This window comes from Mytilus californianus, unplaced genomic scaffold (assembly GCF_021869535.1).
Source record: "Mytilus californianus isolate M0D057914Y unplaced genomic scaffold, xbMytCali1.0.p SCAF_2, whole genome shotgun sequence".
Lineage (NCBI taxonomy): Eukaryota > Metazoa > Mollusca > Bivalvia > Mytilida > Mytilidae > Mytilus > Mytilus californianus.
This window is the reverse complement of record NW_026262668.1, coordinates 42,759,911-42,781,008: the sequence shown is the minus strand read 5'-3', so window position 1 is coordinate 42,781,008 and position 21,098 is coordinate 42,759,911. Positions and strand designations below refer to the sequence as shown.

Genomic DNA, 21,098 nt, shown 5'->3' with positions numbered 1-21,098 from the left:
ATTTGTAAATATCGACTTATTATAATAAGGTTTTTAGTTACATATTATAAATGGGTCGATGCCACTGCTGGTCGAGGTTTCCTCACCATGGGTATCACCATCCCAATAGTCAGCACTTCTGTATTGACATGAATTTTATAATTATGAATTAACTGTTTACAAAACTTTGAAGATTTTCTTTGAATAGATTACCTCAGCTTTATTTGGCTAAACCTTTCATAATTTTGGGTTTTCGATGCTTTTCAACTTCGTACTTCATTTGGCCTTTTCATTTGTTTTTTATTCGAGCGTAACTGATGGGTCTTTTGTAAACGAAACGCGCGTCTGCTGGCGTCCATAATTTTAAGCCTGGTATCTATGACGAGTTTACTATAAAATGTAAAAAAATCTGTTCTGCTCAGTTTTTCATAACTTTTCTATAGGAAATTCAAGTTTCATAGATGGTAATAAAATCTACCATTGGTAAATATCAAATGTGTATGCATTATTTGAGAACTAAAATAATAATTTCGTAGTACGCAATAAACTGAACAATAATGGTTTACAAGGAAATTATTATTATTCGTTCAGTCTGGTGTCAGTAATTTGCAATACCAGGAAACATCCACTCTTATTAGAAATTAGTGTTAATTCACATTAAGTTTTGTCTAAATATTTCCGTATTACATGTCAGTTATACGAAAGATGACGACGCTGTCCAGTTTTCGATGGTGGTTTATAATTTTACAGATTTCATGCTGTAAGTACAAATATATTTCAACTTATTTTCTTCTACTCTGGTCTCTACAGAAAGGAGTATCAATATTTAATACCATGTGATTACAGTTACATACATCAAGTAATTTCCTTTATCGAAACGACATTTTTAAGTTAGTGTATCTACTTATTGTGCCATTCTATCAATTTGAAGAAAAAAATCGTTATTTTATCCGCCAAAACAAATGTCGTTCTCATTTGTATAATTGTTTTGACTGCTTAGTCTTTTTCTTTTAGACGTATTTATGTTTGTTTATTCTCCCAAAAAATTACTCTGAATTTAAATTAAAACAGAAAATTAGAGACCTATTATTATTTCAGATAATGCTAGAGTAAGTAATAAAGCTTACTATAAAATTTCATTGTTCGAAAAAAACTTACTAGGACCATGTATACAGCCTCAGGCAATAAAAATCAATATGTCGAGTGCCAGTTCAAATGTGAGTCCGTATTGTCAGTTGGAAGGAAAATCATGACAACTTGAAGAAGTAAGATCCATCTTTGATGGACGATTATTTACCTTATTTAAAAAAAAGTTTATAAAGCGGCAAAGTACAAGTCTTATCCTAAAAAAATCATTTTGGTGTGGTTTCGAAAACTCTCTAGTGCATATTGTTAGAGGATGGAGACCTTACGATTGTGCACAGAACGTTTGCGCTTTTTTACCTTTAACAGGATAGGACATTTCCAAACACTTTAAATTTTGATACACCTGTATTAAATTGACTGGACATTTGCGCTTTTTACCTATAGTCGTCTACCTGTAATTTTAATGAATTTGTAATCATTACGTAAATAAATTCAACTTATATTTGTTTATATGTAAGAGAATGATAATCCCTGTCTTCGTGATTAAGTACGAGCGTTAGCGAGTACTTAATATGATGAAAGGGATTATCATTCTCTTACAAACTTAGAATATTGTAAAGTGCTCAATGCTCAAATGATCTCTTGATTGGTTTTATTCAAGAATTTGTTTCATTGTCAGTGCAATGTCTATAATTAATGTATGACTTCCCTTTTAGGCATTTCATTTATGTACTAGTATTGGTCTTAGTGATGTAAGGACTTACTTTTAATTTGGGAAATTTTAATAAATTGTGTTTTAGACATTAGATGACACAACGTTACAATGAAATTGTAGAAATTGTATAAGTTTCCTAATTGTGAGTATGAGTGTAAATTATGTAATATTCTAGTGAGGAATTATCTTTTTGTTTATTTACAGTTCAATTCAATAAATTCAAAATCAGAGTTACAACTAAATTGTATTCCACAGCCAATTTTATTCCAGCTCTTTACATTAAATACTACTTAATTAACTAAAATTTAAATGTTGAAAGAAATTGCTTTTTATAGGAAATTCAAAAGTAAATTCAATTTCCTGTATGTATCGGTATTTTGGAAATAACTATTCTTACTAACTGCGAATACAGTAATCTGAGTTTTGATAAGCGTAATACATGTAGCTAAAGATTAAGATTTTATTTAATTTTAAAAGCTTTTCTTTTTCTTCTTGATATTGCTTATTTTTTTGTCATTTGAAAGTTCTAAATATTCACATAATAACACAAACGGTATCAATTGTACTGCACATGTAAACTTCAAACTTATTTTAATCATTTTTGTTTGTTTCAAAATTCAACTTTCAATCAATAATCCTAATAAATGTGCTTCAGGCAGTTGTAACTCATTTATAGAAATTCTTTGTTATGAACTGTAAATAAGCCTGAACAAAAGGATAATTCCTTACTAAGAACATGATTTACATTCATTAGAACATACTCACCCATTCTCGTCCAATGGAAAATCAGTATTTTCCCTTCTATTATTCTTAGAACATACTCACCCCTTCTCGTCCAATGAAAAGTCAGTTTTTTCCCTTCTAATTTTCATAGTACATGGCTTTCCATGCACTATAAAATGCTTTACATGAATGACTTTTCATTGTAGATTAATTATGAAAGTGAACTCTTAATAACTACACTAACGAAGTGTACAATCCCCTGAGGCATTTTCCTTGGGAAAATAGCCTACTGATTAAAGATGAAAGAGAATAGAATTATAAAAAAACATTTTGAATTTTGCAAATGTTTACCATGGTACATATATATTACAAACAAAAAATTAAATGGGGGCAAAGATGTAGGTAAAATAATCTTTTATTCAATTTTGATAGCAGTCATTAGAGTCAATTATTATTTTTTTTTCTTTCAAGAAAACAATGTCAGACTGCTGATATGTAAAGCAAAGGATTTTTTTCGAAAAAAAACAACACAATACATGTATACATTCATCAATAAAAAGTAAGCATCTGATGTTGAATGGTCGTGATTCAAATATTTATAGAGTGAGTTTTATAATTATCAAAAAATATACAAATTTCAAAAAGCTGATTTATATAATATTGTGCGCTTTTTAAAATCAAGAAATTTAAGGTATATAAGTATTAAATTTTACCTGAAGCAGAAGAAAAACTCAATGTTTGAACAATTTATCCTTTTTGTCCTCACAAAACTATGTCAGTGCTATTTCATTCCATCCATTGAAATGATCATTACCTATGTTATAAATTCGTTTTATTAACCTAGTTAACACTTCATTATAAAAAGTAAATTCTTATTAAGGTTTGAATATTACAATGGGAAATGAAAATTTTGTAAGGTCACTCGAAAGTGTGAATATGTTCTAAATTGGTCAGACAATACTTGGTCATGTTTTATGAACATTTAAAAACCTCAGCTACGCCTTGGGCTTTAAATCTTCATAAAACATGACCAAGTATTGTCTAACCAATAAATAGTGCATGGAATGTCTAACCTTTACATAGTACATGGCTTTCCGTGCACTATTTATAGGTTAGACAATACTTGGTCATGTTTTATGAAGATTTAAAGCCCAAGGCGTAGCCGAGGGCATTAAATCTTCATAAAACATGACCAAGTATTGTCTGACCAATTTAGAACATATTCACACTTTCGAGTGACCTTACAAAATTATCCTTTCCCATTGTAATATTCAAAACTAAATAAGAATTCACTTTTTATAATGAAGTGAGTACATGTATATAACAGGTAATGACCATTACAATGGATGGAATGAAGTAGCACTGACATAGTTTGTGAAGACAAAAAGGATAAATTGTTCAAACATTTGAGTTTTTCTTCTACATCAGGTAAAAATTTAATACTAATATACCTTAAATTTCTTGATTTTAATTAGCACACAATGTTATATCAATCCGCTTTCTGAAATTTGAATATTTTTTGATAATTATAAAACTTACTCTATAAATATTTGAATCACGACCATTCAACTTCAGATGCTTACTTTTTATTGATGAATGTACATGTATTGTGGGTTTTTTCTCTCAAAAAATCCTTTGCTTTATATATCAGCAGTCTGACATTGTTTTCTTGAAAAAAAATAATCGACTCGAATGTCTGGTATAAAAATTATATAAAATTTACATACATCTTTGGCCCTATTTTATTTTCTTTTTTGTTTGTTATATATATGTACCATTAATATAAAGATTTGCAATGTTCAAAATGTTTTTTATAATTCTTTTCTCTTTCATCTTTAATCAGTAGGTTATTTTCCCAAGGAAATGCCTCAGGAGATTGTACACTTCGTTGTTGAAGTTATGAAGAGTTCACTTTCACAATTAATCTACAATGAAAAGTCATTCATGTAAAGCATTTTATAGTGCATTGAAAGCCATGTACTATGAAAATTAGAAGGAAAAAAACTGACTTTTCATTGGACGAGAAGGGGTGAGTATGTTCTAAAAAATGCTAAACATGAATGACTTTTCATTGTAGATTAGTTATGAAAGTGAACTCTTGAAAACTGCACTTACAAAGTGTATAATCCCCTGAGGCAATTTCAAAAGGAAAAGAGCAAAAGAAAAAATTATCATGAGTACTTTAATTGGTTGTCTAATTATCATAAATGAAATCAGGGAAATAGAACTATAAAAGCATTTAATTATTTATTAATGATACATATAAAGACCCCCCTCCCAAAAAAAAAAGAATTGAAAAGGGGGCAAAGTTGTAGGTAAAATACATGTAATATCAAATCTAATTTATATACAAGACCTTACAATCAATGTTTTAAGAAACAATGACTGCTAATAAAAAATGAAATGCAGTTTAAAAAAAAAATCCATCGTAAAAAAAAAAACAAGTATCTGATGTTGAAATGATTGTAAATTAAAATTTATTGATGAATTTTTGTCATTATCAAAAATTAAACAATTTTAGAAAAAGCTGATTTATATAACATTGTGTGCTTTTTAGAATGAAAGAACTTTAAATATATGTATATTAGATTTAATTGTACCTGAAAATCTCCATTTTTGAAAAATTTATCCTTTTTTTGTTATCACAAAACTATCTCATTGCTATTTCATCCCATCTGTTGAAATGACCATTAAATATGATTTTAACCCTTTTACTAATCATGTTTGAACTTGAGGTGAGCTAATATCAAAGTTTGAATATTACAATGAGAGGCTAATTGTGTTATATCACTCGAAGGTGTGAAAATGTTCTAAATTGGTAAGACAATACTTGGTCATGTTTTATGAACATTTAAACCCCTCGGCTACGCCTTGGGCTTTAAATATTCATAAAACATGATCAAGTATTATCTAACCTATAATTCTTCACAATTAAGGAACACCAAATTCTACACTTTCATTGGTCGAGAGCACTTTGCTATATTCTAACGTTGGTTAATTCACATTGACGCAGTCTTAAACATAGAGTTTAAAGTAATAGACTAGTAAAGGAAAAAATGTATATGTCACGATGGAGTTTTATCATTGTGCAACAGTCGGTTAATTACATTAAAATTCTTTATATAAATAAACAGGGCTCTCAGTCATGAGTTGAGAAAGAGAGATAGAATATGTATTTGAAATGTGGGCAAAATAGCAGTCAGGATAGATTACTAGAGCTAAATTTGTTCATTCCCTGAGCTTCAGATATCATGCGAAAACTGACCTGTGGTGACTATACGCGTCTTTAGATCTTTAGAATGTTTACTTTTAGCTATATACAACTTTATCAATGTGCTATGAAATGACCTTTAAACACGAATGTGCTATGAAATGACTATTAAACTTTTAACCATAATAAAAATTATGACTTTAACTCTGCCAGGTCAAACCTACCGGTTCTAAGTCCTGATAAATTAGGAGGGAAGTCATAAGAAGCCAATACTGTAAAAGCGCAAATGTCCTATAAATTGAAGAGCAAATGTCCTATGAAAAAGCGCAAACGTCCCGCGCCGTTACGATTTTTATATAACCTATGCTAAGAACATGTTTTAATCCGAAAACAAATTACGTCTCCAAGTCGGTTGATGTGAATACATCGTATATTTGATATAGCTGAAACCCAGGTAATGTTGTTCCAGACAAATTACATCTTTTAATACGTATTTATGACACAATTTTGCAAATTTGATTGATAAGATGACAAAAGTTCGAGGCAAAATATCGAACAAAGTTGTAAAACATGTCGAAATAAGGTGCTTTATTTTGAGCATATACACATTTGACTGTTTTTTTGATGAAAAGGAATAAGCAATAGTTTACGTTGCATTTATTAAGACGCCAAAATACTGGATTTTAATTTCTGTTGTAAAAAGTTTTAGTCGTTTTTACATCGCGATGACCGTGAGGTCATTCCGATGTATTGCTATCGCCTAGATTTCCATTACGTAACTTTCGTTTTGGGTTTGTAACCGATCTATAAACATGATAAATACGCGGATTTTAACGAGTGCAAACTAACATTCCTTATCGTTTGTTATAAATACATCACTTCAATGAATACTGATAAAAATATTTTTGTTTAGAACATACATTAATAATATGAAAATGTTTTGTCGTTAGATATACATATATATATAAGTAAAAAATCATTGATAATATCTATGCACATGTACCGAAAAATTGTGTTAAAGCATGCGGAAGAATATCTCAAGAACGTTTTGCGACAATCCCGGCAAGGACCGGTAACTCTGTAATTGTTTTTGCGGGAAAATATGAATGCCTACTCATATCCAATCTTTTAGAAAAATCGAATTTTTACAGAAGAGTGTCCACCATGCACTTGCATTACACTATTATTAGAATAGTATAATAGAATGATATACAAATGGATGAAAATTATATATATATGTAACTGTTATATTAATATAATATTTAACAACAAACCAGTGTATACTGATTTGTATCACTACAATATAATAGTTATTACGGTGAGGTTGAATTTCCTGTCATTTATTCATCATCAACGCACGAACTTGTCTCAGAAAAAATAGATCTCTGTACATTAACCTCAATTTCAGGTAAAGAGATGTGTATTGCAGTTTCTACAACCACAATTGAAAATTCTACTGGTTTCCATAAAGGAAGTAAGTCTGTATTAATATTTACAGTTTATAATTATTCCCAAATAAATCATAACCGATCAGGTGATAAGAATTTTAAATACAAGATTGAAATATTATTCTACTATTCATTTTCGTGCTTGTTTATAGATGGCATTCAACTAGTACAATATATTTTGGGAAAAGTTTTAAATGGTGTATCAAAGTATAATCGTATGTTATGTCCGACTTTCCCTTATATTTCCAAATCGCAATTCGGCGTCTATGAAATGCAAATTATGTTCAATAATAGGATGAAGTCGTGTTTCAATTCACAAGCCCCTGTTCTTAAACGAACATAGAACTCCAGGATTTGAACACTTTGGGTTGAATTAAAATCTGATTGGGTGTTTTGAAATCTTTCAGATAATCATAAAATTCTATATATTTTTTGATTTTTCCTATTTTTTTTTTAATTTTCCATTTTCACCATACAGTATATTATTTCAACTATCTTTTAGAGGGTGTTTTGGAGGATTTTAAAAAATTCATTGAGAATCGTGAGTATAACCAACTAGCATGCTATTATTTCAATAGTTCAAAGGTGACTCTTTACAATGAAAAATCCTTGAATCTGCTTTATTCTGTATTGTGAGCGTCGCGTTCTGAATTTGCATGACCTATTTGCCACTATAAAACAGATAACAAACAACCAGTCCCTCTTACAAGACACTATAAGTGTAATAAGTGAAGAACTGGACTGATAACTCATTTGTTTTAATAATCATTTGCATAGGCCTACACGTTTTGCTTACCGTTAGATGAATATCCATTTGTACACGTTAAAGTATCTTCGCACACATACATATAAATACTTTTATCAAATAGTTATAAATTACTTCATTTCAATTTCAGCAATTGTAATGTACTTCTCGGCTGGTTTTATGACAGCCTCTTTGATTTTTTCCATTGGCTGCTTTGTCTCAAAATGCAAGACGCCACAAAGGTATGTGATATATGTCATTTAATAAACAATTTTGCTTTAAAGGTATGTTTTATGTCCAAATAAAACGCAAGATCCATGACCTCACGCGCTCCCTATGAAAACAATACGTAGGAATATTTAAAACAAAAAGAAAATGTTTATTTCACTCGTAATTTCTTTGTTTTAGTAGTAACATATTAATAAAAATGAAAGATTCCTTTAGTTAATTTTGGGGTGGTAAAGACGTTCACCGAGTGCCACTTCTTTTAGCGCTCTGAGCTGTGCTTCACACTAAATGTGCTTCAATGAGATATCAACCCAAAAGCAAAAATAACCAGACAACATCTAGAGGCCAACGTATATTCTTCAACATTAGATAAGTGCCTATACAAACTGACAAGCTATAAATCGTTTCGATTCCATAAACAGGTAGGGCCATTTTCCCGTGAGTTTTTTTCATTTGATTAGCTAGGTAAATCATGTTTTTAAATAGCCCGATAGATACTAATTATAGTATATGACAACACGTCACATTATCTATTTTCATACCTTGAACAGGTATTCCTACAATAATCAAGGCCAAGACTATTGTTTTTTTGTTTGTTTATCAAAACCATTATTGATTTTGTTTGTAAATGCCCCTGAGGAGCATTAAAATATGAATTATCAACTAATAGATATTCAAAATTAGTTTTGTATTTAAAAAAACCATGGTGCTTCAGTTAGCGTGTTAATGTTGGTAGGTGATTTGTAGCGTACATGTATTTCACAGCTTTGTTTAACTTTAAACTAACAAAATATTAAACAAGAATGTGTCCATACTACACGGATGTCCCACTCGTACTATCATTTTCTATGTTCAGTGAACCATGAAATTGGTATAAAAACTGTAATTTAGCATTAAAATGAGAAAGATCATATCATAGGGATCATGTGTACTAAGTTTCAAGTTGGTTGGACTTCCACTTCATCAAAAACTCTTTAACCTGAAACGGGACAAACGGACGAACGAACAGACGGACGAACGAAGGGACGGACGGACGGACGGACGGACGGACGGACGGACAAACGAACGAACGGACGCACAGACCGAAAAACTGAATGCCCCTAAGTGGCGCCTAAAAAAGGGGGTTATATATAAATACAAGAAACATTTAATAATCTAATTATCTGATATAAATCAGCTAATCTGATTCAAGATCGGTCTCTGTTTTAATGCCAAGAAGCCAAAAAATATCGGACGCATTTAACTGGGATGTTGTTTTCCTCAATCTGGATGTATCTATATCTATACACTGTTCCAGCTTTTAAGGTTTACCGTCTATATGAACCAGACAACAGCTTACACCAGTTGGTACTAGAACGGCATGCGTAACAAACACATGCAATCTGGTCTTTTCTGCATGGCATTGTACCAAATGGATCGACCCTATGTTGTGATACAGATTCAACACTTTCTTGATGTTTTACCTACAGTCACGATTGGTAGTGTAATTGATTTTTTCTGAGGTGTTTTTTCATTTTTTGATGACTAAGGTTCCGGTGTAGGGACAATGTAACAATGCCAGTACTAGTATCTACACAGTTGGTGGATTGGCGATAAAATTACTGTCTGCATTTGTTACATATCATACCATTTTCTAAAACGTTCTTGTTCAAGATTTAGAAAAAAAAATTTGTTGTTTTGAAATTTTTCTGCTATGGCCTTTTTTCGTTATGTGTATAACACACATAACATTTGGGCTTCGTATATGTAAGAGAATGATAATCCCTTTCTTCATGATTAAGTACGAGCGTTAGCGAGTACTTATCATGAAGTAAGGGATTATCATTCTCTTACAAACTTAGAATATTGTAAAGTGCTCAAGGCTTAAATGATCTCTTGATTGGTTGTATTTAAGAATTAGTTTCATTGTCAGTGCAATGTTTGTAATTAATGCATGACTTCCTTTTTAGGCATGATTTCATTTATGGATTAGTTTTAGTGATGTAAGGACCTTCTTATAATTTGGAAAGTATAATAAATTATGTTTTATACATTAGATGACACAACAGTACAATGAAATGGTAAGAAATGTTTCCTGATTGTGAGTATGATTGTAAATCATGTAATATTTTAGCGAGGGATTATCTTTTTGTTTATTTCCATTTCAAATCAATTAATTCAAAATTTGAGTTACAAATAAATTTCATTTTACAGCCAATATTTTAGTCCAGTCCTTTACATCAAATACTACTTCATTATGTCAGGGAAATGTTCAAATACAATGCCTTTAAAATAGTTTAAAATATATTCAAAAGTTAAACTAAATTGCTTTTTTTAGAATTTGATCAGAATATTGGAAATTACTATTCTCACCAACCGCGGATCCAGTAACCAATGCTACTGCACCAGTAAACTTCATCTGATTTTCATTTTTTTGTTTTTTGTTTCAAAATTCAACTTTTAGTCAATTTTAATCACTATTCTCTCAAGCTGATAAATGTGTTTCGGGGCATTTGTAACTCATTTATAGAACTCTTTGTTTTGAACTGTAAGTAGGCCTAAACAATAGGATAATCCCTTACTAAGAACATGATTTCATTCATTCTTCACAATTAGGAAACCACAAATCCTACAATTTCATTGGTCGAGAGCATTTTGCTATATTCTAAATTGCTATATAATCCATTCTCGTGTTATTGGTTATGTACAAGCACCTACTTCAGTGTGACTCTTTGAATTAAACAAACATCCGAAAAAATGTGATAGAAACATAACATTTTAATATTTCAACATAAAAAATCAGAAAAATTAGTGTGAGATTTGAACCCCATCTTAAAAACAATCCATTATTTACAGTTTTAAGCGCTACCGATGGAGCCACGGCGACTCTTGAATACATAGTCGATATAAAGCAGCTATATAGGTAAAATTTAGTGATGTTCCACTTTTTATTAAAAAAGTTGTTATTTAGGTATTAAGGACACACTAAACCAATTTCATTTTTGAGGGGAAAAGTTGTATAAATTACAACAACAACAAATCAAAGTACTGAAGTACTGAACATCGGATGACCACAAGTTCTTGAGGATGGTCAAAAGCACTTGTCTCAGAAAAAAACAACATATCTCTTTACCTGAAACTGAGGTTAATGCACAGAGATATATTTTTTTCTGAGACAAGTTCGTGCGTGGATGATGAATAAATGACAGGAAATTCAACTTCACCGTAATAACTATTATATTGTAGTGATACAAATCAGTATATACACTGATTTGTTGTTATATATTATATTGAAATAACAGTTACATATATATATGATTTGCATCCATTTGTATATCATTCTATTCTACTATTCTAATAATAGTGCAATGCAAGTGCAAGGTGGACACTTTTCTGTAAAAATTCGATTTTTCTAAGATTGGATACGAGTAGGCATTCATATTTTCCCGCAAAAACATTTACAGAGTTACCGGTCCTTGCCGGTATTGTCGCAAAACGTTCTTTGAGATATTCTTCCGCATGCTTTAACACAATTTTTCGGTACGTGTGCATTGATATTATCAATGATTTTTTACTTATATATATATATCTAACTACAAAACATTTTCATATTATTAATTTATGTTGTAAACAAAAATATTTTTATCAGTATTCATTGAAGAGATGTATTTATATCAAACGATAAGGAATGTTATTTTGCACTCGTTTATGTGCGCATATTCATCATGTTTATAAATTAGTTACAAACCCAAAACTAATTTACATAATGGAAATCTAGGCGATAGCAATACATCGGGATGACCTCACGGTCATCGCGATGTAAAAACATAACTTTGTTTTGTGTTGAAGTGTCCTTCTAGGGGGATTCCCTATTTTTCCAACCTAAAAACACGGTAAATTCCGCATATTTGACTTTCATCCTTTTTTGGAGGTTAAATTAAATATTTTCCAGTCATAACATAATACATAAAAATCGAGATATTGACCAAAAAACATTTTTTTTCCATGTTTTTATCGTAAATTTTATTCTTTCAGCACTTTTTGAAATTGGCCCTTCTGTGAAAAAATTTCAGGGGAAATTGGCTCTACCTCTTTGTGAATAAATTCAACAAAAAAATCTGTTAAAAGCTATAAAATTAATCATTCAATTCTTCTTATGGTGCTCCCATCATATGCTAAGCTTTAAATTACATTCAAATAATACACATTTAGAAAGTTCAACAAAAAATACCAGTATCCATATATTGCATAGACTTTTTCTGTAAAATAAATATTCCGATATTTTTGTGTGATGTATGCTAAAAGTAATAATTAAACTCATCATAGATACATAACATAAACATAAGATACATATTTCAATGCGTAGGACGTGTGTATCTTTAATAAACTTCATCAGGGACGAAATATTCAAAAGTTTGGACTGGTGAATCAAAACTAAAACACTGAAATAGAACAAACAAAACCTTTTAAATATCAAAGATTGAAATGTGGTGTATACGTCAGAGAGGCGACAGTTCAACGACAAAAATATAATTTGATTTCTAAACATTATAAATTTACAGATAGACAAATCATAGATAAAAAGTAAATGAATTTACTTAATTATAGGAAAGATGATGATGCAGAAAATGCCGAGCTTGTCGATAAGGAGGACCAGGTGTTTGCATCGGCCCCCGGAAACGAATATGTTAATGAAGAATCGTGCGAATCTGATCAGAAAAGTTATGCTTACTGCCATATTGACACGGATCAAAAAAGCACCGACGACTTTTCTCAATCATCAACATCTAAAAAGCGATATAATCATCGAGAATCGTACGATTTTGTTGACCACAACCGAATAAAATCGTCGTTGTTGAATGATACGGAAAATCCAAATCCGTATAACCACGTGACAGTCGATATGGAGGTTACCGAATACGACAATGCAAGTTTCCTAAAGCCAAGGAATGAAGTCATGGATCCAACATATTCTCATTTGTCAGAGGTGAAATTGCAGAATGAAAATCCTAGCTTGACGACAGACAAAGGCGATAAAGGGAAACTAGAACACAGGTCAATGGATGAAACAAACAATTCAAGCAATAAAGAAAATAAAAAACAAAAGACATCGGAAAAAGAAAAGCAAAAGAAGCCAGACAATAAAAAAGAAAAGAAACCAGAAAAAGAAAAAGAAAATCAAAAACAAAAGAAGCTTGAAAAAGAAACTCAAAAACAAAAGAAACCAGAAATAGAAAAGCAAAAGCAAAAGAATCCGGAAAAAGATAAAGTAAAGCAAAAGAATCAACAGAAAGAAAACCAAAAACCTAAAACTCAAGAAAAAGAAGCCCTAAAACAGAAGAAACCAGAATCAAAAGAGAAGATGGAAAACAAAAAGGAACAAAGCAACGACAAACTGCAAACAGCAATGGAGACGGGAGAATATCAAGTCATTAACAATTGTGTAAATGCTAAAATAGGACAAAAGACAGATGAAAATGACAACGAAAATGAAAATTCAACAGAGGACAATAAACTGATTCGACACAAATTTGGTTACTCCTTTGTTCAGAAAAAGAAATCCATCCCAAATGAAGAATCAGCGGACAAGACAGAGGGATCAAAAACTTTTGACATTTCATGTGATCAAGATGATAACTCTTACCAATTTACTTCTAGCAGCGAAGAAAGTAATGAAAATAGTGAAGTTTCTACTGAGAGTAATAGTAGGGAATCATCAGTTCCGATTGGAAGCGATGAAACTTCCGGTAATAGCGGAAGCGAAACTGAAACTGATAATTTATTGCCACCTGCGATGGCGATAAATATCTTGTATGAGGATGTGTCCGTCGCCAAAGGAAACGTCGTAATTGGTCCTATAGATGAGACCTCTGAACCAGAACTTGAATCGCAAGAGGAAGATGCAGATTACTGAACTCGTCGGAGTTTTACTTTCTGTAAAACAAATTAATGAAATCCATGTACATTGGCTGTCAACTCATTAAGGCTGTGCATTTTTTCATCCATTTAGTAGTTTCACTTTCAAAGTATATCAAACTATTCATTAGGATGAAAAATATCTTTTCGTGTCAACCTAAATATCAGGTTCAGAATCGGGTTTAGTTAAATTAAGAAAGTGCTACTATCTCAAGCAAGTATACATCCCTTTTCGTTCGTTTGAAAATTATGTGTTGGGTTCTTAGAAACATTGTGAAACAGACGGAATATGGTGTACTAATATTCATGACACAAAATCCCTACACGTTGTATTCTGTAAAACCTGTTGAGATTTTTATTCCGACTACTATAACGTAACTGATTATCCTGTCATCTTTTTATTAAAATGTAAAACACATAAATGTCATGCGTCCGAAACGCTTTTCTGGATTTACCCTCATCAGATACTCCCAAAGCCGAATTAGTTATACATATTTCTAGGCCAAGAAATGTCCATGCATTAAATTTTCATTTATCTATTTAATTAAAAGTTTATATTTTGTAAATAATATAATATCAATATTTCATTCAGTTACCGTTATTTTGACAACAATGCGTAATAAACTTTTCAGATTTACTAACTGATGGCCATGAGCGTACCTACGTGATACAGTATGTGTCAAGAAAAACGAATATAATAAGATGGACGTAAGGTTGGACCTGGTTCAAATATTTGAAAAAAGAATTGTGGAGGGTCCCACAGAAAACTTACGTGGTCCGTCGGTTGCCTTCTTCTATATCGAAAAGCAAATTTCCTCACAAATCACGTCCTTTTTGCCTTGAAATTTTACAAAATCCGTCTTTCCCGGATTTACTGCTGATAAGTGAGCTTTTCCATGAAACACGGAAAATCTTTGAAAATTTTTATTTGAGACAGACTTGGGTTGTAAATTAATTCGCTTTGTTATAACTTGAAATTTGCATCAAAGCGTCAATATAATTCTATTTAAACTACAGTGTATAGTGTAAATCATTGCAAGAACTGCAAGGAAAGAAAGTTCAAATCAACGGTTATTGATATTGTATAAGATTCCAAGTTTCAATTATCTGGTAAGGTTATACGGTGTACGGCGTTTTCTGAGCTTCGGTTTGGCCAAATATAGCATGCTATGCACTTATATTTTCACCGCATTTGACTTACTTTCTACTGATATCTTTTTGATATTTTGAAAAACCATGCATTATCTGGGTAAGCGCGTTTTCGTAGTCCCCACCCCCATTTTTCCCAGTTTATTTGCCTTAATTCTTTTCCAAAATGCATTTATTATCTTTTAATTGTGTATATGCAGGTTTTTGTGTATCAAAGACTAAGATAACTTTTACGGGAACAAAACGACTCATTCACTAAAACAATTATAATCTCTAAAGAATGATATCTAATGTATGTAAGTCATGTCTTCTTTGACTGTCCATGACATTAAAACACTAAATCCCTGGGATGTGTTTTAGTTGATTTTAGTCTCTCATGCATGATTTTTTATTATTAATTGATTTTGGCTTTTAACTAGCTTTCAGTAGCTGCGAGTACTCTCAAATCGTACTTTCGTGTTAATTTGACCTGTTGATACAATTTGTAATGTATTTTTGTTATTTAATGTTTACTTATTTATTGTTATATCTCGTCTCACTATTTTTAATATATACCACCTTTGATAAGTGTTTAGTATGACGATAAATTTTCACTTCTGTTCTCGTACTATGAACAACAAAATTATTTCCGTACTCCATTTATACCTTACAACAACATTATGTTTATTTACCTGTGTACGTTATTTTATTTGGCGGCATTTTGTCCAAGGTTATGGTTGTCTTTCTGATATTGTGTCACATCTAGCCCCCTTGTTTTATTAATTTTGTATTTACATTGTGTCATAGATCAAATCTATTCGATCAGTTGTTTTTGTTGATATGTCTTTTGATTGAGTTAAGATATTCAATTGATATTTTATAGTGTGTCTTTCTATGTTGTGATGTTACACTATTGTTTCAGGTAGGGTGAAGGTTGGCGCACATTAAAACGTTTAAACCCGCTGCATTTGTTTGCACCTGTCCTAAGTCAGGAACCTGATGTTCAGTGGTTGTCGTTTGTTAATGTGGTTCATAAGTGTTTCTCGTTTCTCGTTTTTTATATAGATTAGACCGTTGGTTTTCCTGTTTGAATGGTTTTACACTAGTCATTTTTGGGGCCCTTTATATCTTGCTGTTCAGTGTGAGCCAAGGCTCCGTGTTGAAGGCCGTACTTTGACCTTTAATGGTTTACTTTTACAAATTGTGACTTGGATGGAGAGTTGTCTCATTGGCACTCATACCACATCTTCTTATATCTAAATATAAAATTCATAGTAATTGTATTCTAAAAATAGCATCCTGCCATTATACAAGTGAAATGAGTAGATTATCATTCCGGATCACTTAAAAATACTTTGTGTATTGTGATTAGTCGTCTTTGTGTTTAATACCTACGAGAATGTAAAACCTCCCGAAACGAAAGCTGATTTTTTTTAGCTATAGTTAGAGAAGGGGATAAGGCGACTGCGCAATGCTATGCAGTGTTGCCATAGAAGTTAAACGGAAAAGTGCAGGTTCCAGCCCATATTGGGGAGGAAGTCAAGAATCATTTCTATTCTAACATTGTTATATTGATTTTCTAGGCACTATATGTATATATTGTATTTACAAACAATTAGTGCATTTTCAGCCTTATTTTTTTCCCTATTTTATGCACAGCGTGGACAAATTTTATAACTTTTCAAGATCAAGATCAAGAGAGTTTTAGTGTATGAATCATTTTGCTCCCATGGAAGTTATCTTAGTTTTTAAAACACAAAAACCTGTTGCTACGATGTCTCAGATGCAGGGGGTTCGAAACCCGCTGAGGGAAGAACATTATGTTTCACTTTTAGATTAAAAGATGTTTAACGATCAAAAATTGGCTAACGCAAATTTACAGATCTAACATTGTTGGGCTAAATTTGAGACGAAGTATATATATAAATTGTGATGTTACCCCCGTATAACTCAGGTTATTCGATGGAGAACGTTGTCACATATTTAGACGTATATATTTATATGCACACAATTAAAAGTATCAAACATTTAATAAAATTAGAATTATTAAGTATTTGTTTCACTTTTAGATCAAATATGCATATACATTTTAACTATCATATCTAGAGGCTCTAAAGAGCCTGCGTCGCCCACCTTGGTATATGTGCATATTCAACAAAGGACATTCTCCAACATTGTAGACGAGAATAAAATTCATGACAAAAATCTGTTTTGTTGATCTTGTATTGCTGATCATTTAGTCTGTTTAGTATCTCTCTATAATCTTCTTTAGTTTTTGCTTAAAACACAAAAGAGGGTAAAAAAATCCTCATTTAAGGACAATCATTCCTATAAAGAGTGAGTCTACTAACTATATCGGCAAAATTTGACTTGTTAATAGATCTTGCCTTGCTGATCATTTTTCGAGTTCAAAATGTCTATTTATCTATTATAATTTTTATCATACAAGGCAAAACGCAGACAAAAAATTGTAAAAATCGTCATTTAAGGGCAATAACTTTAATAAGGAGTCGTCTGACGATTTATATCATTGTAGATCTTGTCTTGCTGATCATTTTAGCTTATTTAAGTTTCTATCTATCTATTCTAATTTTTAAGATATAAGGCAAAAACGCAAAAAAATGGTAAAAATAGCCTAACATTCTGAACATTTTTCCTCAGTCAGATTTTCTCTGTTTATAACGGTTATCAAAATAATAGACAAAACTTGCATTTTCCCCCTATGTTCTATTTTTAGCCATGTCTCGTCTGCTTTACTTATGATTGAATTTAACATGCTGAAAGTCCGTAATATGAAGGTTTATATATATAAATCAACGTGCAGACATCTTACACATTCAGGTATTTCACATCCAATATTTTATGGTAATATTCTATACAAAGCACAAAAATGTCATCATTCACCTCAAAAGCTAACCAAACCTTTAAAAAGACTTATTCAGAAGGGATATAGTTACAATACTGTTGTCAGGTCATTAAAGATGGCATTTTTGGAATTAATATTGATTCACTCATAGGGTCTTTGCATCGGAAATAAACACATTTATTCTAAAACCAGTTGTTGGCATAATACGGGTTATGTTCTTCTCATATATTTTATGATGGTATGATACTAAACCCCTAACGGAAGGGATTGTGCTTGTTTTTCATATGATGAAGACATAATCTTTCAATCAGTTTAATTGAGGTCTGGAGCTGGCATGTCAGTAACTGCTAGTAGTCCTTTGTTAATTTATGTATCATTGTCATTTTGCTTAGTTTCTTCTGTTACCTATTCTAACATCGGACTCAGTCGGACTTCTTTCAAACTGAGTTTTACTGTGCGTATTGCTGTGTGTTTGTTTATTCTACATTGGCTAGAGGTATAGGGGGAGGGTTGAGATCTCACAAAACATGTTGAACCCCGCCGCTGAGGTATGAATGCCATGATTGTATGTTTTTTTTTATTAAATTTTGGTTCATTTATATGTTTTAGAGTTTAGTGTGACGTCCATGTTTGCTGAACTAGTACACATTTTTTTAGGGGCCAGCTGAAACCCGCTTCCGGGTGCGGGATTTTCTCTATGTGATGAAGAACCTTGGGCTGTTTTCTGCTCTTTGGTCGGGTTATTGTCTCTTTGACACATTCCCCGTTTCCATTCTCAATCTTATTTACTACAAGTATCACACAAACTTACTAACATTGTCAATGATCCATTAAAAAATGAGGTCAGGGTCAGACGATACCTGTCACACAGAAATGTACTCCTTACAATTATTTCATACACCAAATACAGTGGGCCTATCGCTTACAATACTTGAGAAACAAAACTATCAACAAAAACCGAACATTTACCAATGAACCATGATAATAAGTTCAAGGTCATTTGAACCCTGCCAGACAGACATGTACACCTTACAATCATTCCATACACCAAATATAATTGACCCATTTCTTCTAGTATCTGATAAACTGAAAAAAAACATGAAAACTTAACCTTAGCCAACGAACCATGAAAATGAAGTAAAGGATATGGACATATAACATAAGAAAACTTCGTAACATAACTTTAAGGTTTCCGCATACAAGATATGAAGCATCTAGGTCATCTACCTTCTGAAATATAATGCCGCCGCTGGATTGTAATCCCAATATATCGCATTTTGCGACTTTCGTCGCAGGCGAGACATAAATCATATTATATTACTACCTAAAACAATCTGGACAGCAGACAATAAGATTCAAACGCAATGACCCTTACATGTATGTTACGATACCTTTAATCTCTGATTTCGATTAACAATTTGGTGCTCTAGCTAAATCTATTATTTAAGTAAAAAGCATTTTATAAAGTACAATTTTTGTTTGGCAAAGATTGATTCAAAACAAACACCGATGGAATTGAAAGTGTATTGTATTGTATTACAATCGTTCTAAGCAGTGGAAGCACCTTGTGCAGTAACACACCGCCTCAATGGGGTTTTACAATTGTATTGGCCTTCTTCATAGCTATTAATTAATTTCTATTTTGATGCCCCCTCAACTGAAAGTTGGGAGGCAAATAGTTTTACCCCTGTCCGTCCGTCCGTCCTTCCGTCCGTCTCATTATAGGTATATAGCAATTCCACACAACTCCTCCTACAGTTTGAATGTTATGAAGTTTTCACTTTGCTGGCTGCTTGTACATTTATTGAAGGTGTGCATGTGGTCAGGCTTTTGATTTTTATTGATATTTGCTTTTTTGGGAGATAGTTGAACTTTGCCATTTTTGGAGGATAAACTTGCATAAGAGTTGCATAGCTATTCCAGATAACTCCTCCTACAGATTGAATGCAAGGAAGTTTTCACTTTGCTGGCTGTTTGTACATGTATTGAAGGTGTGCATGTAGTCAGGGTTTTGATTTTTATTAATATTTGGGAGATAATTGAACTTTGTCTTTTTTGGAGTACCAGGTATATACTTGAATAAGAGGTGCATAACGTTTCCGAATAACTCCTCCTACAGTGAACCATAGACCTATGTGCTCCTATGCTCATTTTTGTGTATTTTAAAAAAACACTTTGCATCTGCGGGGGTATCATTTGTGTCTCCCAGACACAATAATATCTTAAAGAAAGTCCTATAATACAGTTACTTCAGAGTGGAGTGCGGGGGCATCACTTAGTCAAGTTTTCTTTGCTTCTGTATCACTTGATTCAATATTTTTTTATATAGAATTATCTCATTCAAATCTTCAAAATAAACTTCTTCAATATACATGTACACAAAATATTTGATACTGGGACACGGCATGTCCGATGTTGTTTCTAACTTCTTTATGAGATGTTCTGTATTTTCTTTTTCAGCTTCTGCTTTGCTTGCCAAGTCGTTGTACATATGTAGTCGCATACTGCTTTTCGCACCCTTGGTCTATTGTGTCGGCCGTTGGCTGTACAGAAAACTGCAAAAACAAATATAATGTAAAATAGTAGTGTATAAAAATACTTCATTCTCATCTTTCCACCTAATCATTCTAAAATATGATTATGTATCTTTAAAGATGGTTGTGACACCAAAATTCAGACACAAGTCCGCTAAAATCAGAGTTAAGGGGTTTTAAAAAGTGTAACAGGACAACGAAAAAGCAACGCTTCAACTGAGCAGACACTTAAATTTCACCTGTAAAAAATTAATTTAAATTAATTTATTTTTAAAACAATAAAACAATTTCTTTGAAATTATTGAAACTACCATACTTACAAACGTCTCGTGTTAGCATGCTCGCTCGAGTGTTGGATGTCGTAGGTTCGATTCCTGGCCGTGTCAAACCTGGGACTAATACTATGAAGCCAGGTCCAACTAAAGACTTGGAAGCAGCAGCTTGATACGACCGCAGAGGTCGAACCCCGAACAGTTGGGGCAAGTACGGACACTACATTCAAGCTTGATACAGCTCTGGATTTGGATTGTGATTAAATAT

At 32.0% G+C, this 21,098-nt stretch overlaps 1 protein-coding gene across 2 annotated transcripts; it reads left to right on the top strand.

Annotated features, from left to right (window-relative positions):
• The first annotated feature begins 600 nt into the window (after positions 1-600).
• On the top strand, positions 601-17,208 carry LOC127729863 (myb-like protein X). Of its 2 annotated transcripts, XM_052237789.1 has the most exons (5): positions 601-739; positions 7,123-7,188; positions 7,665-7,703; positions 8,059-8,149; positions 12,723-17,208. In XM_052237789.1, the coding sequence occupies exons 1-5, from the start codon at positions 667-669 to the stop codon at positions 14,026-14,028; spliced, it is 1,575 nt and encodes a 524-aa protein (XP_052093749.1). In that variant the 5' UTR covers positions 601-666; the 3' UTR covers positions 14,029-17,208. The 2 variants fall into 2 exon arrangements, with proteins under 2 accessions (XP_052093749.1, XP_052093750.1); XM_052237790.1 differs by lacking the exon at positions 7,665-7,703.
• The last annotated feature ends 3,890 nt before the right edge of the window (positions 17,209-21,098 follow it).

Bases quoted from the DNA above. Each gene is read 5' to 3' on its own strand.
- LOC127729863 (XM_052237789.1), top strand. From the start codon at position 667: ATGTCAGTTATACGAAAGATGACGACGCTGTCCAGTTTTCGATGGTGG. The intron at 7,189-7,664 runs GTAAGTCTGTAT...ACTATCTTTTAG, and splicing joins TACTGGTTTCCATAAAGGAA to AGGGTGTTTTGGAGGATTTT. The intron at 8,150-12,722 runs GTATGTGATATA...ACTTAATTATAG, and splicing joins AAATGCAAGACGCCACAAAG to GAAAGATGATGATGCAGAAA.